Source organism: Pan troglodytes, chromosome 16 (assembly GCF_028858775.2).
Source record: "Pan troglodytes isolate AG18354 chromosome 16, NHGRI_mPanTro3-v2.0_pri, whole genome shotgun sequence".
NCBI lineage: Eukaryota > Metazoa > Chordata > Mammalia > Primates > Hominidae > Pan > Pan troglodytes.
The window spans coordinates 35803954-35829188 of NC_072414.2; the positions used below are offsets into that span (position 1 = coordinate 35803954).

Sequence of the window (25235 nt, forward strand, 5' to 3'; positions counted from 1 at the left end):
TATAGAAGAGGGTCTTGCTCTGTCGCTCAGGCTGGAGTTCCGCGCAATCACGGCTCACTGTGGCCTCATCCTTCTAGGTTCAAGCCATTTTCCCACCCCTGCCTTCTGAGTAGCTGGGACTACAGACGTACACCACCACGCTGGGCTAATTTTTGTATTTTTTATAGAGATGGGGTCTCACTATGTTGCCCAGGCTGGTTTGGAACTCCTGGGCCCAAGTGATCCACTCCTCTCGGCCTCTCAAAGTGTTGGGATTACAGGCGTTAGCCACCGCTCCCGGCCTGTTAGTGTTTTTCAAAGCGACATCCCAGTACCACCAGAATCAAAATCACCAGTCAAAGGTAAAAATGTCAGTTCAGCCCCAGGACATCCCTAAAGAATTTGAGTCTAGGGCTTTAAGACAGCATTTTTTTTTTTTTTTTTGAGACGGAGTCTCACTCTTGTTGCCCAGACTGCAGTGCAATGGCGCGATCTCAGCTCACTGCAACCTCTGCCCCCTGGGTTCAAGCAATTCTGCCTCAGCCTCCTGAGTAACTGGGATTACAGGCACGCGCCACCAAGCCCGGCTAATTTTTGTAATTTTAGTAGAGACGGGGTTTCGTCATGTTGGCCAGGCTGGTCTCAAACTCCTGACCTCAGGTGATCCGCCGCCTCAGCCTCCCAAAGTGCTTGGGATTACAGGCGGGAGCCACCGGGCCGGGCCAAGGCGGCCTTCTTAAGAAGCCCGCGTAAAACCCCAACTTCCTGCTCTGGCGCTGCGGCCGCTGGGGATCTGAGTGGGCTCCGCCCCGCCTCGGACCCGCCCCTCCCGGCCTCCCGCCGCAATCTTGGCGGGAAGGCGCCGGCCGCTAAGAAGCCGAAAGATGTCCAGGTCGGGCGCGGCGGCTGAGAAGGCGGACTCCAGACAGCGACCCCAGATGAAGGTGAGAAACGGACTGGTGCTTCCAGGTGTGCTCCTGCCTCGGTTTTTGTGAGAGTTATGCGGGACACAGGCCCAGGAGGTCGAGGGCACCTGGCACCGGGGGTAGGCGGGGGATCCCTGCCCTTAGGCCTTCAGCTTTGACGAAAGGTTCTTATCAATAACCCGAGAAATAGTGGGAGAGTCACATCTGGGATTCCCTTTCTTCAACCTTCTGCGTTTTCTTCTGCCACAGTTATGATCGGCTTCACACTCTTTAAATAATTCCAGACAATCCGCAGCTGACAGTTGGGGTATTTGCCCCAGTCACAAATGCTAGTCATTATTATTATTGGTCTGGAAAACTTATGGGCAAATGTGCCCAGTAAGTGAATTCTACTGAGGTTAAGGTTAGTGAATTACATATCTAGGATTTTGGAGGGGAAAATAAGTTTTCTTACGAAGGGTGTCAATTTGGATTTATTTATTTTTTTGAGCCTAAGTCTCACTCTGTTGCCCAGGCTGGAGGGCAGTGGTGTGATCTCGGCTCACTGCAACCTCCGTCTCCCGGGTTCAAGCGATTCTTCTGCCTCAGTCTCCTGAGTAGCTGGGACTACAGGCGTGTGCCACTATGCCCAGCTAATTTTTGTATTTTTAGTAGAGACAGGTGGTTTCATTATGTTAGCCAGGATGGTCTCGATCTCCTGACCTCGTGATCTGCCCGATTGGGCCTCCCAAAGTGCTGGGATTACAGGCGTGAGCCACTGCACCTGGCCTCAATTTGGATTTATATTGTCTTTGGGAAATGGGAATTATTAGATCTGTTAGGGATCCTGTAAGAAAAGGCACAGGACTTGGAGTTCTAATATTCTGTTTTCTTTTATTGATCTGAATAGGTAAATGAATATAAAGAAAATCAAAGCATCGCTTATGTGTCTCTGAGACCAGTACAGACTACAGTTTTAATAAAAACAGCTAAGGTCTATCTTGCCCCCTTTTCACTCAGTAATTACCAGCTAGACCAGCTTATGTGCCCCAAATCCCTATCAGAAAAGAATTCTAACAATGAAGTGGCGTGTAACAAGACTAAAATAAAGAAAACTTGCAGAAGGATTATACCTCCAAAGATGAAAAACACATCTTCCAAGGCAGAATCCATGCTGCAAAATTCATCCTCAGCTGTTCATACTGAAAGTAACAAGCTACAACCCAAGAGAACGGCAGATGCGATGAATCTCAGTGTTGATGTGGAAAGTAGTCAGGATGGAGACAGTGATGAAGATACCACACCAGGCCTGGTAAGAACTTAATTAGTAGCTTGTTCTGGTTTCTCTTTTTTGAAATTTGAAGTTCTGATAAATCGAAGTTTTTCAAGGATCTCTCTGGTACAAACAAGTTATTTCATCATCTAATGTAAGTATAAATGTAATAATACATTTTTATTATTTTTAAGGTTTAACAAATAACTTCCTTGGGTTATTTTTGCTCTTGCTGTTGATGTGTCAATGAAAGGATTGACTTAATCTTTACTCTGCTTCCCTTTTTCTTTCTCTAAACTAACTGCATATATTTTTGGGTTTAGTCATACTTTATGGTGCCTTGCTCACCTTTACATGTTTATGTACAGTATATCAGAAGTCATCAGTTTGTGGGACATGGTATTGACTGACCTTTGATATCAGGGTAGGGAAACATAAACTGATTCTATGGATGTGTTGAATAATATTTTCTTTAAATGCAAAACGAGATAAATGACAGAGTAGATAAGAAACATGAGAAACACATTTGTTCTATGTAATTCCAATCAATTTAAGGAATTTGGTGTGTAATTTTTTTCTTTTTTTTTTTGGAGACAGAGTCTCGCTCTGTCGCCCAGGCCAGAGTGCAGTGACGCTATCTCGGCTCACTGCAACCTCGGCCTCCCAGGTTTAATAGATTGTCCTGCTTCAGCCTCCTGAGTAGCTGGGATTACAGGCGCGTGCCACCACACCTGGTTAATTTTGTGTTTTTAGTAGAGACGGGGTTTCACCATGTTTGTCAGGCTGGTCTCTAACTCCTGACCTTGTGATCCACCCGCCTCAGCCTCCCAAAGTGCTGGGATTACAGGGGTGAGCCACTGCGCCCAGCCTGGTCTGTAATTCTTTTGGCTTCTACTGCCTACCAGGAGCGCTGTGCTCCATTCAAAGTGACAAATTTTAACTGGACAAGATAAAACATACATAGCACATGACACAATGTTGCTGGAACTCAGAAAACAGAAAATGATCCTAGGGAAAGGGAGATACTATAATTGAAGGCTTATTGTTATGAAATAGAAGTTTGCTTTATGCTTTCTCGTCCCAGAGTTAAGAACCAGGACTCATAGTGGGACAGCATGGGGTAAGTATTAAATGAATTGGACTTGGGGTTGAGAGCCTAGCATGGCCACTTCTTTTTTTTTTTTTTTTTTTGAGACGAGTCTTGCTCTGTTGCCCAGGATGGAGCGCAGTGGCATGATCTCGGCTTACTGCAAGCTCCTCCTCCCGGGTTCACACCATTCTCCTGCCTCAGCCTCCTGAGTAGCTGGGATTACAGGCGCCCGCCACCATGCCCGGCTAATTTTTTATATTTTCAATAGAGACAGGGTTCCACCATGTTCGCCAGGATGGTCTCGATCTCCTGACCTCATGATCCGCCCGCCTCGGCCTCCCAAAGTGCTGGAATTACAGGCGTGAGCCACCGCGCCTGGCCTAGCACGGGTACTTCTAAGAAACCTTGTTCCTTTAAGCAAATCACCTTAGGGGATTGGATAAAATCTGTGCTTCTCAAACTTTAGGCTATATCAGAATTACGTGGAGAGTTTGTTAAAACTCCATTGCAGGGCCCCACCAACAGTTTCTGATTCAGAAGTTGGGGCATACAATTTGCATATCTTTTTTCTTTTTCTTTCTTTCTTTTCTTTTTTTTTTTTAATGGAGATGTTGGGATGTTTGTGGGGTGGAGGGTGGGAGGTGTTGCCCAGGCTGGTCTTAAGTTCCTGAGCTCAACCAGTCCTCCAACCTCAGACTCCCAAAGTGCTAGGATTATAGGCTTGAGCCACCACACCCAGCCCAATTTGCATATTTAACAGTTTCCTAGAGACGCTGATGTTAGTCCAGGACTGCACTTTGATAACCACTGGATTAGGTTATCCCTTTGGCCTCTTAGACTGTAAGATTCTGAAGAAGTCGGGCTTGGTGGCTCACGCCTGTAATCCCAGCACCTTGGGAGGCTGAAGCAGGTGGATCACCTGAGGTGGGGAGTTTGAGACGAGCCTGACCAACATGGAGAAACCCCGTCTCTACCAAAAATACAAAATTAGCTGGGCGTGGTGGCATAGGCCTGTAATCCCAGCTACTAGGGAGGCCGAGGCAGGAGAATCTCTTGAACCTGGAAGGTGGAGGTTGCGGTGAGCCGAGATCGTGCTGTTGCACTCCAGCCTGGGCAACAAGAGTGAAACTCCGTCTCAAAAAAAAAAAAAAAAAGATTCTGAAGAATACAAGGTAAATATAAAGCAGATTTTAGTTTGATGTAATGAAATAGATCCATTAATAGAGTTGCTCCTAAAGAAAAAAAAAGGAGGTGGACAGATCACCTGAGATGAGGAGTTCCAGACCAGCCTGCCCAAAATGGTGAAACCCCATTTCTACTAAAAATACAAAAATTAGGCCGGCCATGGTGGTTCATGCCTGCACTCCCGGCACTTTGGGAGGCCGAGGTGGGTGGATCACTTGAGGTCAGGAGTTGGAGACCAGCCTGGCCAACATGGTGAAACCCCGTCTCTCCTAAATATAACAAATATTAGCCAGGCATGGTGGTGGGCACCTGTAGTCCCAGCTACTCAGGAGGCTGAGTCAGGATAATTGCTTGAACTGAGGAGGTAGAGGTTGCAGTGAGCCGAGATCATACCACTGCACACCAGCCTGGGCGACAGAGCGAGACTCTGTCCCCACTTCCCCACCAAAAAAAAAGAAAATATAAAAATTAGCCAGGCGTGGTGGCAGGTGCCTGTAATCTGAGCTACTCGGGAGGCTGAGATGGGAGAATCGCTTGAACCTAGCTGGTGGAGGTTGCAGTGAGCCGAGATCAGGCCACTGCACTCCAGCCTGGGTGACAGAGCAAGACTCTTGTTTTAAAAAAGTAAAAAATAAAGCCTCCCAAATAGCTGGGACTACAGGCATGTGCCACCTTGCCAGGCTAATTTTGACTTTTTATTTTGTAGAGATGTGGGTGTGCCATATTTATTGCCCAGGCTGGTCTAAAACTCCTGGGCTCAAGCAGGCTGCCCACCTCGGCCTCCCAAAGTGCTGGGATTACAGATGTGAGCCACTGAGCCCAGCCAAGATGCTTTTTTTTTTTAAGAAAGGGTCTCACTCTGTCACCCAGGATGGAGTGCAGAGGCACGATCTCAGCTCACTGCAACCTTCACTTCCCAGGTTCAAGCGATTCTCCCATCTCAGCATCGCGAGTAGCTGGGATTACTGGCGTGTGCCACCATGCCTGGCTAATTTTTTGTATTTTTAGTGGAGAAGGGGTTTCTCCATGTTGGCCAGGCTGGTTTTTAACTCCTGACCTCAAGTGATCTGCCTGCCTCAGCCTCTCACAGTGCTGGGATTACAGGCGTGAGCCACCGCGCATGCCATGTCTTTCTTTCTTGGTTTATTCTTTCATTTTGGTGAAGTACAGCTTTCTGAGAAAAAGTGTATACGAGGCAAATATTTTGCATATCAGAGAAAGTTTTTTGTTTTTTTGTTTTTTGTTTTTTGTTTTTGAGACGGAGTCTCACCTGTCGCCCAGGCTGGAATGTAGTGGTGCGATCTCAGCTTACTGTAACTTTTTGTTTTTTTAATAGAGATGGGGTTTTACCATATTGGCCAGGCTGGTCTCAAACTCCTGACCTCATGATCTGCCCGCCTCAGTCTCCCAAAGTGCTAGGATTATAGGCGTGAGCCACTGCACCTGGCCCAGAAAAAGTCTTTAGCTTTATATTTGATTGATGACCTAATTGGATTTAGAATTGTAAGTTGAAAATAATCTTTCCTTAGAATTTTTATGCATTGTTCCATTGTCTTCCACCTTCCTTCAATGTTGAAAGTTTGTGCCATTCTGATTCTGGATTCTTTGTGATCTTTTTTTCCCCTCTGCATGCTTTTAAGATCTTTTCTGGCTGGGTGTGGTAAGGCAGGCCTGTAGTTTCAGCTTCTTGGGAGGCTAAGGCTGGAGCCCAGGAGTTCAAGGCTGCAGTAAGTTATAATCAAGCCAATGCACTTCAGCCTGGGTGACAGAGTGAGACGCTATCACTTAAAAAAAAAAAAAAAATTGTGATACCATGCCGAGGCCTGGGTTCATCTTTGTTTTTTTTGTTTTTTTGTTTTTTTTTCTTGAGGTGGGGTCTCACCCTGTCGCCCAGGCTGGAGAGCAGTGGCACAGTCTTGCCTCACTGCAACCTCTGCCTTCTAGGTTCAAGCGATTCTCCTGTCTCAGCTTCCTGAGTAGCTAGGACTACAGGCATGCGCCACCACGGCTGGGTAATTTTTGTATTTTTAGTAGAGATTAGGTTTCACCATGGTGGCTAGGCTGGTCTTGAACTCCTGATCTCAGGTGATCTGCCCACCCAAAGTGCTTGGATTACAGGCATGAGCCATTGCACCCGGCTTGCTTTTTTTTTTTTTTTTTTTTTTTTTTTTTTGAGACAGTCTCGCTCTTGCCCTGGCAGCTAGAATGCAGTGGTGTGATCTCGGCTCACTGCAACCACTGCCTCCCAGGTTCAAGCAACTCTTGTGCCTCAGCCTCCCAAGTAGCTGGGATTACAGGTGTGCACTACCACACCCAGCTAGTTTTTTTGTATTTTTAGTAGAGATGGGGTTTCGACACGTTGGCCAGGCTGGTCTCAAGTTCCTGGCCTCTAGTGATCTGCCTGGTGGCCTCCCAAAGTGCTGGGATTACATGCATGAGCCACTGAGCTTGCTTGCCTGGGTCCTTTTTCATTCATTATGCATCCAAAGGCTGCATACTCATTGGGCCTTTTTAATCTGGAAGCTCATGTCTTTAGTTTTGAGAAACTTTAAAATAATATTTGTTTTCAAACTATTATTTTTTAGAGATGGGGTCTCACTCTGTTGCCCAGGCTAGAACACAGTGGTGTCATCATAGCTTACTACAACCTTGAACTTCTGGGCTCCAGTGATCCTCCTGCTTTGGTCTCCCACTTAACGTTATTTTTCTTTCTTTTCTTTTCTTTTTTTTTTTTTTTTGAGATGGAGTCTGGCTCTGTTGCCCAGAGTGGAGTGCAGTGGCGCCATCTCGGCTCACTGCAAGCTCCGCCTCCCGGGTTCATGCCATTCTCCTGCCTCAGCCTCCTGTGTAGCTGGGACTACAGGCGCCCACCACCATGCCCGGCTAATTTTTTGTATTTTTTAGTAGAGATGGGCTTTCACTGTGTTAGCTAGGATGGTCTCGATCTCCTGACCTTGTGATCTGCCCGCCTCTGCCTCCCAAAGTGCTGGGATTACAGGCGTGAGCCACTGCTCCCAGCCCTTTCTTTTTTTTTTTTTTTTTTGTTTTGTTTTTTGAGACGGAGTCTTGCTCTGTGGCCCAGGCTGGATGGAGTGCAGTGGCATGATCTGGGTTCACTGCAACCTCCGTCTCCCGGGTTCAAGCAATTCTTCTGTCTCAGCCTCCCAAGTAGCTGGGACTACAGGCGTGTGTCACCACGCCCGGCTAATTTTTGTATTTTTAGTAGAGACTGGGTTTTGCCATGCTGGCCAGGATGGTCCTGATTTCCTGACCTGGTGATCTGCCTGCCTCGGCCTCTCAAAGTGCTAGGATTACAGGCGTGAGCCACCACACCCGGCCTCCCATTTATATTATTTTTTAATAATTGATTCTCTTCCAATTTCTCTGCAGTTTCTCGAACAATGAATTGGATATTGGACCTCTAAGACTGAGTCTCTATTTTTTTGTCTTTTCTGTTCATGTGTTTATCTTTTTGTTCTACTTTCTAAATTTAAGCCTTTTCATGGATTTAAAAACTAGTTATTGAGTTCTTATTTTTTGAATTTTCTTTTCTTACAGTATTTTGCTATTTCCTGAATATACTGCCTTATATCTCAGGGTTTTAAAAAATTAGCTTACTGTTACATTAGTGGCTTTTTAGGAGAAAGTAGAGACATGTACTTACTCACTCTACTGCGTTTAAGGGAAGTTTTTTTGTTGGGAAAAAATAACTTTTTTTTTTTTTTTTTTTTGAGACGGAGTTTCGCTCTTATTGTCCAGGCTAGAGTGCAATGGTGCTATCTCGGCTTGCTGCAACCCCCACCTCCCAGGTTCAAGCGATTTTCCTGCCCCGGCCTCCTGAGTAGCTGGGATTACAGGCTCCTGCTGCTATACCTGGCTAATTTTTTTTTTTTTGTATTTTTAGTTGAGACAGGATTTCACCATGTTGGCCAGGCTGGTCTCGAACTCCTGACTTCAGGTGATCTGCCCACTTCGGCCTCCCAAAGTGCTGGGATTACAGGTGTGAGCCACCACGTCTGACCAACTTTTATATTTTCAGTAGAGATGGGGTTTCACCATTTTGGCCAGGTTGGTCTTGAACTCCTGACCTCAGGTGTTCCATCCACTTCAGGTTCCCAAATTGATGGGATTACAGGCGTGAGCCACTGCCCCTGGCCAAAAATAACTTTTGTGTAATAGTACAATTAATTGCCACTAGGAAATAATTTGCTACTAGATTATACTACTTGATTTCTAATATCAGATCACTCCTTAACTGGGAAGCCATACAGATATTTTAGGGGTATCCCAAATCCAGACTTACTGAAATATCCAATTCAGCAAACGTCTGTTTTGGTAAGATGATGAAATGAATAGAGATAGTACAATTTGAAGTAAAGCATTCATGTAGAAAATGAAACATGTAGTTTTGTGAAGTGCTTTTCCTATAGATTATATAAAGTAATGGAATCTTTTTGGTGTAATTTTATAGGATTTTTCGGGATTGTCACCCTACGAAAGGAAGAGACTGAAGAACATATCAGAAAACGCAGACTTTTTTGCTTCTCTTCAGTTGTCTGAGGTTTGTGTGGAGTCTATTTAAAAGCAAGACGCAGGGCCGGGAACAGTGGGTAGCGCCTGTAATCCTGTCACTTGGGGAGGCTGACATGGGAGAATCGCTTGAGGCCAGGAGTTCGAGATCAGCCTGGGTAACATACGGAGACCCGCCCCCCGCCCCCCACCCCAATCTCTATAAAAAGTAAATTAGTTGAGCATAGTGATGCATGTCTGGAGTCCTAGCTACTGGGGTGGCTGAGGTGGAAGGATGGCTTGAGTTTGGAAAGTCAAGGCTGCCGTGAGCTATGATCATGCCACTGCATTCCAGCTTGGGCAACAGAGCAAGACCCTGTCTCAAAACAGCAACAACAACAAGAGCCGTAAAACCCAAGATGTCATAACTCCCACCAGGTCAATAACATATCAGGTTTCATAGTGTCATATGAGGGAGGGTAAAATTGGAGCAGGTTTTGTGCTTAATAGGAAGAGGTTACTGTACTCCGTTGATTCTAAGGCATTATTTTTTTGTCTTTTTTTTTTTTTTTTTTTTTTTTGAGACGGAGTTTTGCTCTTGTCACCCAGGCTGGAGTGCAATGGCACGATCTCGACTCACTGCAACCTCTGCCTCCCGGGTTCAAGTGATTCTCCTACCTTAGCTTCCCGAGTAGCTGGGATTACAGGCGCCTGCCACCACGCCTGTAATTTTTGTATTTTTAGTAGGAACGGGGTTTCACCATGTTGGTAAGGCTGGTCTTGAACTGCTGACCTCAGGTGATCTACTTGCCTTGACCTCCCAAAGTGCTGGGATTACAGTTGTGATCCACCATGCCTGGCCTGTCTTTTTTTTTGAGACAGGGTCTCGCTGCGTTGCCCAGGCTGGAGTACAGTGGCGCTGATCATGACTCATGGCCTATCTTAAGGATCTTTAGTTCCTGAATAGACCTTAGTTTAGTGTGGGTATAGTAGCAGATGCTTAATATTTTAAAAGGTAAGATACGTAGTTATAACATTTTTACATGATTTTTATACTTTACAGTCTGCTGCAAGACTCCGTGAAATGATAGAGAAGAGACAGCCTCCTAAATCCAAAAGGTAAAATATCTAGTTTGCAATGCCTGAACCATGATACATTGCTCAACTGTTTTATAATTTGAAAAAAATGGTTTGGTGTGGTAAGCTTAACAGATCATAAAGTGCTATTTAATCTCAGTCCCTCTAGGATCTCTGAGGGAGTGCTACCCTTTAATAACTTTACAATTCTCATCTTCGTCAAAGGAATATGGAGCAAATAAAATGAGAGCTGAATTTTGTTTATATTTATTGTTGCTACTAATGAAGGGAAATCTTTATTTCCACTAAATTATTGTTACTTAGAAAACTATTAAAGATTCTTCTACTTACTTTTAATTTTTCTGGCTATCTTTTTGCGTCTCAATTTGTTTTTGCTTTCTTAGTCCTAGAATAAAGGAAAGGAATTAACATTTATTGAATATCTATGAAACATACTGCAGTGATCTAGCAATTTTGTCCTATATTATCTCATTTAACTCTGACAACCACTGCATGTGGTAGGTAATATATTCATTTTGTGAGTTAGAAATCAGGCTCAAAAGATAAAATTGTTGGCTGGGTGCAGTGGCTCATGCCTATAATCCCAGCACTTTGGGAGGTTGAGGCAGGGGGATCACCTGAGGTCGGGAGTTCAAGACTGGCCTGACCAACATGGAGAAACCCCATCGCTACTAAAAAAAAAAAAAAATTAAAAATTAGCTGGGTGTGGTGGCACATGTCTGAATCCCAGCTACTCAAGAGGCTAAAGCAGGAGAATCGCTTGAACCCGGGAGGCGGAGGTCATGGTGAGCCAAGATTGCACCATTGCACTCCAGCCTGGGCAATAAGAGTGAGACTCCATCTCACAAAAAAAAAAAAAGCAAAAAAAACAACTATTTGCTGAAAGTCAAAACAGCTTATAAGTGGTAGCTTTAGGATTTGAACTCCAGGGTGTTTAAATTTTGAATTATCTCCATTGCATTTTAGCAGCGCTTACATATAAATGAAGAAACTAAAATCTTGGTATCATTAGCTCATTTGTTTAGTGCCAGTTCCTAATGAAATGTAGCTTCATTTACTTGGTTTGATTCTGTTACAGGACAATTAGCTTGAGAAAAGCTAGACCTTTAATCATGGCCAGGTATTTTCAAGTGTGAAAAGTTACTATAAGAGGAACATCATTAACACTGGAAAAACAGTAGCACTGGTCCTGTTGCCAGCTGATTAGTAGCTTTACATTTGCATTTTTTTATTAGCCAAGATTGGTGATTTCTTCCTAAATCACAAAATTCTAGCCCTTAATAGTTGTATAGGTAGTAGCAAGTTGATAGTATGGAAGTTGTGTAATGTAGCGGAGAAGTGTAGCCTTTGAGATTTAGCAAATTTGGGTTCAAGTTTTGATTCAGTCACTTACAGCTATGACAGTAACCTTGGATACTTTATATAATTTTTCTTTCCTTTTCTGTAAAGCTGGCATTATGCTAATCTAGAAGGATTTAAATTTTCTGAAAATTATTAAATATACATATAAAAAGGTACATATAATGTATTTGTGTAGTTGAAAAATTATACAGGTCCCATCCATGTACCTGCCATCCAGGTTAATAGAAATTACGAATACCCCTGAAGGCCCATATATACCCCTCCCTCCCGATACAACCACTATGCTGAATTTTGTGGTAATATTTCCTTGCATTTATTTATTGCTTTTTTTTTTTCTGAGATGGAGTCTTGCTCTGTTGCCCAGTCTGGAGTGCAGTGGTGCGATCTCGGCTCACTGCAACCTCCACCTCCCAGGTTCATGCCATTCTCCTGCCTCAGCCTCCTGAGTAACTGGGACTATAGGCGCCCGCCACCGTGCCCGGCTAATTTTTTGGATTTTTAGTAGATGGGGTTTCACCGTGTTAGCCAGGATGGTCTCAATCTCCTGACCTTGTGATCCGCCTGCCTCGGCCTCCCAAAGTACTGGGATTACAGGCGTGAGCCACCGTGCCCAGCCTATAGTTTGATTTTTATTTATTTATTTTTTTGAGACAGAGTCTTGCTCTGTTGCCCAGGCTGGAGTACAGTGGTGTAATCTTGGCTCACTGCAGCCTCTGCCTCCCAGGTTCAAGCAATTCTCATGCCTCAGCCTTCTGAGTAGCTGGGATTACAGGTGCTCATGACCATGCTCTGCTAAATTTTGTGTTTTTAGTAGATACGGGGTTTCGCCATGTTGGCAAGGCTGGTCTGGAACTCTGGACCTCAAGTGATCCACCTCAGCCTCCCAAAGTGCTGGGATTACAGGTGTGAGCCACTGTGCCTGGCTATTGATTTATAGTTTTACTACCAGTGAGTGTATCCTTAAACACTATATTGTTTAGCTTTGTCTTTTTTTGGTGTTCACATACAATATGCCTTTTTTATATTCTGAGATTTTCTTATTTTGCTCATCTTTACATATGCTTTTAAATTTACCCATGTTGATGTGCACAGCTTTATTTCGTTCTTTTTTTCTGCTATATGATATCCCACTGTATGAATGTACTACATTTTATTCTACTGTTGATGAACAATTGAGTTGTTATTTTTATTATGAAAAGTGCTGCTCCAAACATTCTTAAGTCTCTTAGTGCTTATGTATGGGAGTTTCTCTAGGAGTAGATTTCTAGGATTGTATGACAGCCCATATTATTCCATATACTCAGGTGTCTTTTTTGAGGATTAAATATGAGATGGAATATTGACTACAGTTTTTAGTATATAGTATACTTTCAATCAATAGGTTTTACTAATTCTCGAAGTAATGTGGACTATAACTGATAATTTTTTATGTGAATTTTTGGAAATAATTTCAGAGGCTTCTCTTTCCCCAACATTTTAAAATGAATTACTTTTTTAAAAATGAAAAAATAGTGCATAAAAAAATAGAGAAGGTATATTATTTAAAAAGTAAACTACAGTGTATGGAAGGGAATGCAGTGAAACGTTTTAAGTTTCCTTCCTATTTTAGACCTTAGTTTTCCAAGCCTTTTCCCTAGAAGTAGTAGTTTTATGTGTATTCCTCCACAGGTAACCTCAGCGTGTACAAATGTATGTGTGTATGTAACCTTTTTGTATACATGTACTGGACTTTGTTTTTGCTTTTTATAACCGAGGGTTCCTTTCAGCAGTGCATAAAGATCTATGTCATTCTTTTTATGGCTGCATATTATTCTATTAGATATGTATACCATAATTTAACAGACCTCACCTCTTTTTGATGAACATTTAGGTTTGTTTTTTCCATACTTCTTATTAAGATAATTGTGGCCATGTATATATATATCTATGCAGTTTATAAATATATCTGTGGGATATATTCCTAGAAGTTATCTCTTTAATATTAGTAAATACATTTTATTGTTTTGTGAGTATAACATGAGTTTTTCTCCACTCCTTTAGAAAGAAGCCTAAGAGAGAAAATGGGATTGGATGTAGAAGGTCAATGCGATTACTGAAAGTTGATCCTTCGGGAGTTTCATTACCAGCAGCCCCAACACCGCCGACATTAGTAGCAGATGAAACTGTAAGAAAATGTGCAAATATAATATTTTAATGTAATAAAATACTGAAAAATTTGAAGTGTTGAAACTAGACTAAAAGTTCATTAAATTATGTTTAATTTTATATTTCATTAATACTTGAATGTTGTATGGTTTTGTTTTGTTTTTTTGAGATGGAGTCTCGCTCTGTCGCCCAGACTGGAGTGCAGTGGCATGATCTTGCCTCACTGCAACCCCCTCCTCCCGTGTTCAAGCGATTCTCCTGCCTCAGCCTCCCGAATAGCTGGGATTACAGGCACATGCCACCATACCTGGCTGATTTTTTTTATTTTTGGTAGAGACGGGGTTTCACCATGCTGGCCAGGCTGGTCTTGAACTCCTGACCTGAAGTGGTCTGCCTGCCTCGGCCTCCCAAAGTGCTGGGATTACAGGTGTGAGCCACTGTGCCCGGCCCATTTGTACGGTTTAATGAGTAAGATTTCGAAGTCGTAAAGACTGTATTGGATTCTGTATTTCTGCAGGACTTACCTGCTGTAGGATTGTGGGTGAGTTAATTAACCTTTCTGATTGTTTCTCCATTAAAAAAAAGTCAGCAATAATAGAACCCTCAGTAACTATGTACAATTTTATGTCAGTTAAAAAAAAAAAACCTCAAAGAGCTACTGTAAAGATAAATGAAATCATATCTATAAAGTTTCTCACATATTAGGGGCTTAGTAATCAATAGAATATAGTTATTAATGTTAATAAATAATACGTGATAATGTGTAGTTTTAGTGAGTAGAGTTTTATTTAGCAAACATTTTCTAAATACTTTTTATTCAAGAACACCTATTTTTAATACTTTATATGTAAGTGTTTAATTGTAAATAGGAAGATAGCACTAATTAGGCTGGTGTTTTGGGAGCAAATTGCAAATCTAGGTGTTATGGGAAGCAGCATAGAAGAGTAGCTTCAAATTTTTTTGAAGCCTCAGCCCACAAGAAATATATTTATGGCCAGGTGTAGTGGTTCATGCCTGTAATCCCAGCACTTTGGGAGGCTGAGGCAGGAGGATCGCTTGAACCCAGAAGTTTGAGACCAGCCTAGGCAACATCAAGAGACCCTGTTCTTACAAAAAAAAATACAAAAATCAGCTGGGTGTGGTGGCATGTGCCTGTAGTCCCAGCTCCTCAGGAGGCTGAGGTGGGAGCATCACTTGAGACATTAATTTAAAAAATATATATATATTTATTTACATTGTAACTATCACACATATATGCAACTGAAACCACAGTTTGTCAAACGACACTTACTACATGTGGTGCACTTTGGTATTTCTTTTTTTTTTTCTTTTTGAGACAGTCTCCCTCTGTCACCCAGGCTGGAGTGCAGTGGCACAATCTCAATTCACTGCAACCTCCGCCTCCCGGGTTCAAGTGATTCTCATGCCTCAGCCTCCAGAGTAGCTGGGACTATAGGTGTGTGCCACCATGCCTGGCTAATTTTTTTTTTTTTTTTTGAGATGGAGTCTCAATCTGTTGCCCAGGCTGGAGTGCGGTGCTGTGATTTTGGCTCACTGTAAGCTCTGCATCCCAGGTTCATGCCATTCTCCTGGCTCAGCCTCCGCTGGGACTATAGGCACCTGCCACCACGCCCGGCTAATTTTTTTGTATTTTTAGTAGAGACGGGGTTTCACTGCGTTAGCCAGGATGGTCTCAATCTGACCTCATGATCCGCCCGCCTCGGCCTCCCAAAATGCTAGGATTACAGGTATGAGCCACTGCGCCCGGCCCACGCATGGCTAATTTTTGTAGTTTTAGTAGAAATGGGGTTTCGCCATGTTGGCCAGGCTGGTCTGGAACTTCTGGCCTCAAGCTATTTGCCTGCCTCAGCCTCCCAAAGTGCTGGGATCACAGGTGTGAGCCATGTACCTGGCCTGGTATTTCTATTCTATTCTCATTCACTACAACAAATTGCTAGTTGTGACATATTAACATGATTTCTCACCCACTAATTGGTTACAAACTGTTTAAAAAAATACTAATGTAGGTATAATACTGAGTAATGAGTTAAGATAATCTGAGTCAATTCTCAGCTTCTCCAGTTATTGGCTGTGTGACTTTGGGCAAGTTAACTCCTCTTAAGTTTCTGGGGTTTTTTTGTTTTTGTTTTTTGTTCTTTTTTGAGATGGAGTCTTGCCCTGTTGCCCAGGCTGGAGTGCAATAGCGCAGTCTTGGCTCACTGCAACCTCCAACACCTGGGTTCACACGATTCTCCTGCCTCAGCCTCCTGAGTTGCTGGGATTACAGGTGCCTGCCACCACGCCCAGCAAATTTTTGTATTTTTAGTAGAGATGGGATTTCACCATATTGGCCAGGCTGGTCTCGAACTCCTGACCTTGTGATCCGCCTGCCTCGGCCTGCCAAAGTGCTGGGATTACAGTCTCTAAGTTTCAATCCACTGTCTTTAAAATGTGATACCTCATTTGCTAGGTTGTTGAGAGGATTAAATGATATAATACAGGTTATTATTACTTTATAGGGTACCTGGCATTCATTTATTGAACAATTATTTTGAATGTCCACGATATGCCACCATTACTGTTGATGTTGAAAGTGAAGTTGTGGGGAAAACAGACAAATACCCTTGCCCTCCTTGTGTTTACATTCTAGGGCAGGGAGCCCAACAAATAACTTTTTATTTTTTATAACAGCCTTTGTTACCTCCTGGGCCTTTAGAAATGACTTCTGAAAATCAAGACAACAATGAACGATTTAAAGGATTTCTGCAGACATGGACAGGAATGAGCAAGGTATCACTTGGGAAGGCTAATAGCCTTTAGAATCATCTGTTAAGGAAATATATATATATGTAAAAATATATACATATTAACTTAGTTCTTTCATCTCTCCCAATGTTTCAGCCAAGTAGTAAGAACACTGAGAAGGGATTATCTAGCATTAAAAGGTAAGTTGAAATTCCTTGTGTTTCTTTTATATTTTTTGAGATGTTTGAGTTATAAAGACTATACACCATTTTAGGGAATTTTGAAAGTGAGATGAAATGTTTCCACCCTAACAACTGTTGTTTTTGTGTATTTCCTCACAAGTGTTGCCATATACAATACCACTAGGATATAAGCTTCATATACAATACCACTAGGATATAAGCAAGAATTCTATTTCAATAACCAGAACAGTGCTTGGCACATAATATATGTTCAATGTTGAATAAATGAGTGAATCCACATACATTTTTACTATATGTTGTAATGTATATACAATTTTGCATTACACTTTTTTCTTTTTCTTTTTCTTTTTTTTTGTTTTTTGAGACAAGGTCTCCCTCTATCGCTTAGGCTGCAGTGCAGTGGCACTATCTTGGCTCATTGCAACCTTCGCTTCCTGGGCTCAAATGATCCTCCCACCTCAGCCTCCCAAGTAGCTTGGACTACAGGCGTGCACCATCACATCTCACTAATTTTTGTATTTGTAGAGATGAGATTTTGCTGTGTTGCCCAGGTTGGTCTTGAACACCTGGGCTTAAGTGAGCTGTCTGCCTTGGACTCCCAAAGTGCTGGGATTACAGGTGTGAGCCAGTGTGCCTGGCCTGCGTTATGTTTTTTTTCATTTGTGGTTGCATGTTACTAGAGTCTTTAAAATTATTGAATAATTATAAAATATTCCATTGAGTAGAAGGAGTTCACTTCTCCTCCTACCTGCTTGGTATTTGCGGTTGTTTTCCATTTAGCTTTGTGTGTTTGTGTATGTGTTTGTTGAAGTATATGGATATGATAGTGGATTATTTCTTTAGGTTAGATTTCCAGAAGTGAGATTAATGCATCAAATATTGTGAACATTTTTATGGCTTTTAGTACACATTGCCGAATTGTTGCTCAAAGGTCTTTTTTTTTCTTCTGAACATTTTATATGAACTTACTCTTCCACTAGCAATATGTGTGAGTATGTGTATTTAACTGCAGCCTACCAGCTTTTGGTGTTATTAAAATTATCAAGGGTAATTTAAAAAGTGAAAGAATATTGCTTAATTTGATTTCCTTGGTTACCAGGAGATTGAATAGTTCCCATATTTATTTGCTAATTGTGATTTTTCTTTTTGAATAATCTTTTACTTATTTTGACTATTGAGATTGGTTTTACTTACAAAATTTAACTTTGTAATTTTCTTAGCTACAAAGCCAATTTAAATGGCATGGTCATTAGTGAAGATACCGTTTACAAAGTTACCACAGGCCCAGTATTCTCTATGGCTCTCCATCCATCGGAAACTAGAACTTTGGTAGCAGTTGGGGCCAAATTTGGGCAAGTTGGACTTTGTGATTTGGTAAGTTATTAAATTTCTTGAATATATTATAGTTTGACTAAAGCAAATAGTCTGGAAGAGAATAGGCTAGAGCCATGTGTTTATAAATGTTGCGTGAGACTTACAGTTTTGGGCTATATGATGCTTTATGATTCCAAATTTTAGAAATCTGGAAGAATTTAAATTTGCTTTATAGAACTTTAATATTTTTAGCTTGAATATCATTAACCATCTGGTCATAAATTAACTGCCAGAAAACTTTGTTACACTTTGTGTGATCTTTTCATATATACATTTAAAGTGGCCGGGCGCGGTGGGTCACGCCTGTAATGCCAGCACTTTGAGAGGCTGAGGCGGTCGGATCACCTGAGGTCAGGAGTTCGAGACCAGCCTGGCCAACATGGTGAAACCCCGTCTGTAGTAAAAAAATACAAAAATTAGCTGGGCGTGGTGGTAGGTGCCTGTAATCCCAGCTACTCAGGAGGCTGAGGCAGGAGAATTGCCTGAACCCAGGAGACGGAGGTTGGAGTGAGTCGACACTGTGCCATCCAGCCTGGGTGATAGAGTAAGACTCCGTCTCAAAAAAAAAAAAAAAAAGGCTGGGAGCGGTGGCTCACGCCTGTAATCCCAGCACTTTGGGAGGCCGAGGCAGGTGGATCACGAAGTCAGGAGATCGAGACAGTCCTGGCTAACACAGTGAAACCCCGTCTCTACTAAAAAACCCCATCTCTACTAAAAATAGAACAAATTAGCCAGGCGTGGTGGCAGGCGCCTGTAGTCCCAGCTACTCGGGAGGCTGAGGCAGGAGAATGGCGTGAACCTGGGAGGGGGAGCTTGCAGTGAGCCGAGATCGCACCACTGCACTCCAGCCTGGGCGACAGAGCGAGACTCTGTGTAAAAAAAAAAAAAAAAAGATCAAAGTTTAGTTTTCTTTTTTTGGAGAGGGAGTCTTGCTCTGTCGCCCAGGCTGGAGTGCAGTGGTGTGATCTCGGCTCACTGCAAGCTCCGCCTCCCAGGTTCACGCCATTCTCTTGCCTCAACCTCCCGAGTAGCTGGGACTACAGGCGCCTGCCACCATGCCCGGCTAATTTTTTCTATTTTTAGTAGAGGTGGGGTTTCCCCATGGTCTTGATCTCCTGACCTCGTGATCTGCCTGCCTTGGCCTCCCAAAGTGCTGGGATTACAGGCATGAGCCATGGCGCCCAGCCCGAAGTTTAGTTTTCTAGTTGTGTTTAAAATATGGTCTGCTATGGTCTGAATGTTTTTGTCTTCCCCAAAATTCATATGTTGAAATACTAATCCCTATGGTATTAGGAGGTAGGAGCTTTGGGAGGTGATTAGGTCATGAATAAGATTAGTGCCCTTATAAAAGAAACCCAAGAGAGACAACTGTCCCTTCTACCATATGAGGACACAGCTAGAAGGCACCAACTATGAACCAGAAAGTAGGCCCTTACCAGACACTGAATGAACTGGAAGCTTGATCTTGGTCTTCCTAGTCACCAGGACTGTGAGAAATAAAATGCTGCTGTTGATAAGCCACTCGGTTTATGGTATGTTGTTTTAGCATCCCAAATGGACTAAGAAACAGTTTCTAAGCTGTATCAAAATATCTTCCCAGGGACCTGCTTTGGAATGATTTTAGTTATCTTTGATGAGTCAGAAATAGATACTGAGTTCCATTCATTGTGCATATAATTCTGCATGAAATACTGTCTGTTATTACAAAATTGAGAAACGTCAAGTTAATGTTCTCTGAATTTATTTTCTTATTGGGGGAGAAGACCAAAGACATGAAAAATGCCATAAGGACAATTAATGAAGGTGAAGAAATAGTGGTGACTTGAAGTTGGTTGGGGTTTATAAACAAAATTTGCAAGTCTGAAGACAGAAACCAAGTTCTTATTTTGGGATCATAGATGATTCTCCCTTATTTTGATAAGATGTGAGTGGGGATAGGAGGTGATAGGATTTAGCAAAGAAAACTGAAGCAAAAAAGTGGGAAGAAGATCAGAATAGTATGTTTTGGAAGCCAAGAGATGAGTTTCAAGGATGGGAGGTTGACAGAGCCTTTTGCAGAGAAGTTAAAAGAATGGAGAAAAGGCCATTGATTTTGAAAATAGGGTACCATTAGTGAGTTGAGAGAATAGCTTTGACAATGAGGTAAGTAAGGAACAAAGGCTTTAGGAGATTAAGGAAGTATGGGGGTAATGAAAGAACTGGAGAAGCATTGGATAGAGACTTTTTTTTTTTTTTTTTCCCGCCCCTGAGATACGGTCCCACTCTGTTGCCCAGGCTGGAGTGCAGTGGCATGATCATAGCTCACTGCAGCCTCAACTTCCCAGGGTCAAGCAATTCTCCACCTCAGCTTCCTGTGTAGCTGGGACTACGGTCATGTGCCACCACACCTGGCTAATTTTTTAACTTTTTGTAGAGATGGGTCTCACTATGTTGCCTAGGCTCATCTCAAACTCCTGAGCTCAAGCACTCCACCTGCTTCAGCTTCCCAAAGTGCTGGGATTACAGGTGTGAGCCACCACACCCATCTGAGACTACTTTTTGAAGAATTTTGGAAAGGAAAAATTGAAAATTAGCATGATTAAATGAAGGTTTTTTTTGGATGAGTTGATCTGTATAGATTTAAGACATACATAAAAATCCTTTTTTCATATCTTTCATGATGACTCCAAAAATCTGTATTACAGCCGGACGCGGTGGCTCACACCTGTAATCCCAGCACTTTGGGATGCCAAGGTTTGGCGGATCACCTGAGGTCTGGAGTTCGAGACCAGCCTGACCAACATGATGAAATCCCATCTCTACTAAAGATACAAAATTAGCCGGGCATGGTGGCACATGCCTGTAATCCCAGCTACTTGGGAGGCTGAGGCAGGAGATTTGCTTGAACACAGGAGACGGAGGTTGCAGTGAGCCGAGATGGCGCCATTGCACTCCAGCCTGGGAAACGAGCAAAACGCCACCTCAAAAAAAAAAAAAAAAAATCTATATTACTAGGTCTCTGTAGTCCAGTATGTCCATCAACCTAATTTTCCAGGACATTTGGCAATCTCATTAACAGATTTAACAAGTCTAAAAGCAATATTACCTTGTCTATCCTGTGCTCACAATTTCCCCAGTTTTTTTAAAAAATGGCTTCATTGAGGTAATAATTTACCTATCATAAAATCCTATTTAAAAAATGTAAAATTCAATGCTTTTTTTTCTTTTTTTTTGAGGTGGGAATCTTGCTCTGTCACCCAGGCTGGAATGCTGTGGTGTGATCCTGGCTCACTGCAATCTCTGCCTCCTGGGTTCAGGTGATTCTCCTGCCTCAGCCTCCTGAGTAGCTGGGATTATAGGCGCTCGCTGCCACACCTGGCTAATTTTTTTTTTTTTTTTTTGAGATGAGTCTTGCTCTGTTGCCCAGGCTGGCATGCAGTGGCGTGATCTCTGCTCACTGCAACCTCCGCCTCCTGGGTTCAAGCAGTTCTCTGCCTCAGCCTCCCAAGTGGCTGGGATTACAGGCGTCCGCTACCACGCCTGGCTAATTTTTTTGTTTTTTTAGTAGAGATGGGGTTTTACCATCTTGGCCAGGCTGGTCTTGAACTCCTGACCTTGTAATCCACCCACCTCGGCCTCCCAAAGTGCTGGGTTTACACGAATGAGTCACCGTGCCCAGCCTAATTTTCGTATTTTTTGTAGAGATGAGGCTTCTCCATGTTGACCAGGCTGATCTGGAACTCCTGACCTCAAGTGATTTTCACCTGCTTCGGCCTCCCAGAGCTGGGATTACAGGCGTGAGCCACTGCGTCTGGCCTCAGTGGTTTTTAATAAGTTTACTCAGTTGTTTAATTATCATAGTCTGGTTTTAGAACATTTTCATCATCCCTATAAGATCCCTCATGCTGGCTGGGTGCAGTGGCTCATGCCTGTAATTCCAGCGCTTTGGGAAGTCAAGGCAGGAGGATGGCTTAAGCCCACTAATTCGAGACCTGCCTAGGTGACATAGTGAGATGCCTGTCTCTTAAAAAAAAAAAAAAAAAAAAAAAAAAAAAGCTGGATGTAGTGGTGTATGCCATTAGTCCCAGCTACTCAGGAAGTTGAGCTGGGAAGATCACCTGAGCTCAAGGAGGTTGAGGCTGCAGTGAGCCATGATTGTGCCACTGTACTCCAGGCTGGATTGACAGAGTGAGACCCTATCTTAAAAAAAGAAAAAAAATTCACTTACTGCAATAAGAAAGAAGCAGAACCTAATGTAGTATACTTCAAAAACTAGCTACCAAGGAGAGAAACAAATCTGTAGCAGAGCTAGGAGACAGCATAATTTAGCTTCTGCCCTGCCCCATGTGCAGAATCTATACTGGTAAATTGACCAAATCCTGAGAATTTTCTATATTATCAAAAGTAGAGAGAAGCACATTGGGTATTCCGATTTTTCCTCTTTTGAATGAGGAATGGGGAAATAGTTGCTGGGGTGAAATCAGGAAAAATAGAAGAAGTAGGGACAGTGAGTAGTAGAACTGATTGTCTTCAAAGGAAGTTTTCTTGGCCCACGGGAGTGCTAACACCCTCCACCGCCATACAAGTAGGTGGTATGAATCCTGGTATAAAATAATGAACAAGGCCGGGCACAGTGGCTCATGCCTGTAATCCCAACACTTTGGGAGGCTGAGGCAGGTGAATCACCTGAGGTCGAGTTCAAGATCAGCCTGGCTAACTAACATGGTGAAACCCTGTCTCTACTAAAAATACAAAATTAGCTGGGTATGGTGATGTGCACCTGTAATCCCAGCCACTTGGGAAACTAAGGCAGGAGAATTGCTTGAACCCGGGAGGCAGAGGTTGCAGTGAGCCGGCATTGCACCACTGCACTCCAGCCTGGGCGACAGAGTTGAGACTTTTTTTTTTTTTTTTTGAGGCCAAAAAAACTGCATTTCAGATTACCTGCTGTCTGAACATGGTGAAACCCCGTCTCCACTAAAAATACAAAAATTAGCCAAGCATGGTGGTGGGTGCCTGTAATCCCAGCGACTCAGGAGGCTGAGACAGGAGAATCGCTTGAACCTGGGAGGTGGAGGTTGCAGTGAGCTGAGATCGTGCCACTGCACTCAAGCCTGGGTGACAGAGTGAGACTTCATCTCAAAAAAAAAAAAAAAAAGACTGTTGGAGGAAGGGTGAGAATAATATTCTCAAATCAATATAAATTATCTAAAATTAACAGTTTAAAAAATAAAAAGCATAATGACTACAATTGCTTTTTGTTTTATACTTTTGCCATTGTAGAAGATAATGTCTCTGTAAATACTTGAAATTCAAAAATTCCTTTAGCTTCATTTTCTTATATTATTTTGACAGATTTATGTGTACCTATACAGATAGAATGATAGAGAAGAAATTTTAAAAAAGGACCATGCTGTATATGCCGTTTTAAATCACATTAAATTTAACTATAAAGATGTCTATAATCTCAGTGTTTCAATGATAATTTTGGTTAATTTTAGATTTGGAATGATTTTTTTTTTTGAGACGGAGTCTCGCTTTGTCGCCCAGGCTGGAGTTCAGTGGTGCAATCTTGGCTCACTGCAACCTCTGCCTCCCCGGTTCAAGCAATTCTCTGCCTCAGCCTCCTGAGTAGCTGGAATTACAGGTGTCTGCCACCACGCCCGGCTAATTTTTGTATTTTTAGTAGAGATGGGGTTTCACCATCTTGGCCAGGCTGGTCTTGAATTCCTGACCTCGTGATCCACCCACCTCAGCCTCCCAAAGTGCTGGGATTACAGGTGAGCCACCGCGCCTGGCCTGGGGTGATTTTTTTTAAAACTTCCATCTTTGTACATTTCTGCATTGTTTGAGTTCTTTATACCAAGAGAAAATTTTATTTTTCTAGAAAACAAATGCTATAAACAAATATGTCAGTAGTTTCTAACTCTGGTAACAGGAAGAGTATGTGTGATTATAATAATTTTTTCTCTTTTTTTTTCTTTTAAATAATACTTCTCTCCATTTTAAAATTTAAAAAAGAAAACAAAAATGCTTGACCATTTCAGAGTAGAGTAAGCCAGATTTAGAGGTGATTCTTTGGTTCATAATATGCCATATGGCATAGAAACATAACTTGTTCTGAAAAGCGACTTCTCAGGAGCTGGCAATCCAGTCGTGGAAAGGATAGTCCTTAGGAGTAGGTATATTAATATGGAAATTCAAATACATGCATTTTTATGGTGTTATTTTATTTTATTTTATTTTATTTTATTTTATTTTTTGAGACGGAGTCTTGCTCTATCACCCAGGCTGGAGTGCAGTGGTGAGATGTCGGCTCACTGCAAGCTCCACCTCCCGGGTTCATGCCATTCTCCTGCGTCAGCCTCCCGAGTAGCTGGGACTACAGGTGCTGGCCACCATGCCCGGCTAGTTTTTTGTATTTTTAGTAGAGATGGAGTTTCACCATGATAGCCAGGATGGTCTCGATCTCCTGACCTCGTGATCCGCCCGCCTTGGCCTCCCAAAGTGCTAGGATTACAGGCGTGAGCCACCGCGCCCGGCCATTTTTATGGTGCATTTAGAGGACAAAGTATGTTTAAAACCATTATCTTTGTCCCAGGACCAAATACCTTATGAAAATTACACTGAGAATGAGTAAGTTAGTATTATACAGAAGAAGCCTGCTGCAGAAGCAAAGTGGTAAGGTACTGATACTGTTTTAGTTAGCAATTATACCATGTGTGAAATAGAGTAGATTTCTCATTTCCTGAGGATTTTATAAACTGACAGTAATATATAAACTATTTTGTTAGTTACAGAAAGCTGGTCACTGTTAAAATTAGTGTGACTTGGTATTGTTGGATTGAAAACTAGAAAAAAGTTAATGACAAGATAAAGTTTCTCATTCTGACTTTGTGACGGGGAGAGTGGTTACAATTATAGACTAAGAAAAGACTGAATATAATCCAGTGTAAATTCTTTAATGACATAATAGCATAGCAAAAATCACTATTTTTCACTAGTTTTTTTCTCTCTCCCCTTTCCCCCAACTCTCTTCCAGACCCAGCAACCTAAAGAAGATGGAGTTTATGTTTTTCATCCCCATAGTCAGCCAGTTAGCTGTCTTTACTTCTCACCCGCCAATCCGGCCCACATACTGTCACTGAGCTATGATGGCACGTTACGCTGTGGGGATTTTTCCAGGGCTATTTTTGAAGAGGTAAATGTTAATGTGTTTACATGCTGACTTCAGATGATATTCTAGATTCTTCGAAATGCCACATGAATAATTATTATACCAATTGGGAGAAGTGGTATAGCAGAAGGACTTTGAGAACTACGCTGCCTAAGTTCAAATCCCAGATCATCTGTTACTAGTTGTGTGACCTTGACAAGTTGCTTAACCT

General features: G+C 42.4%; 1 protein-coding gene across 6 annotated transcripts in view; it reads left to right on the forward strand.

Annotated features, from left to right (window-relative positions):
- Nucleotides 1-25235, forward strand: part of WDR76 (WD repeat domain 76) — a 42150-nt gene that overhangs the window by 1386 nt on the left and 15529 nt on the right. For 3 of the 6 annotated variants that reach the window (XM_063794893.1, XM_063794890.1, XM_063794892.1), the window contains exons 2-10: nt 78-923; nt 1795-2196; nt 8904-8993; nt 10005-10060; nt 13442-13565; nt 16238-16336; nt 16448-16491; nt 17715-17868; nt 24890-25048. In XM_063794893.1, the coding sequence (XP_063650963.1) occupies nt 864-923; nt 1795-2196; nt 8904-8993; nt 10005-10060; nt 13442-13565; nt 16238-16336; nt 16448-16491; nt 17715-17868; nt 24890-25048 (1188 nt within the window). In that variant the 5' untranslated portion in view covers nt 78-863. Of the gene's footprint in view, nt 1-77; nt 949-1794; nt 2197-8903; nt 8994-10004; nt 10061-13441; nt 13566-16237; nt 16337-16447; nt 16492-17714; nt 17869-24889; nt 25049-25235 lie in introns of those variants that run through there. The other 3 variants (XM_016928125.4, XM_063794894.1, XM_001160165.6) reach the window with 2 other exon arrangements.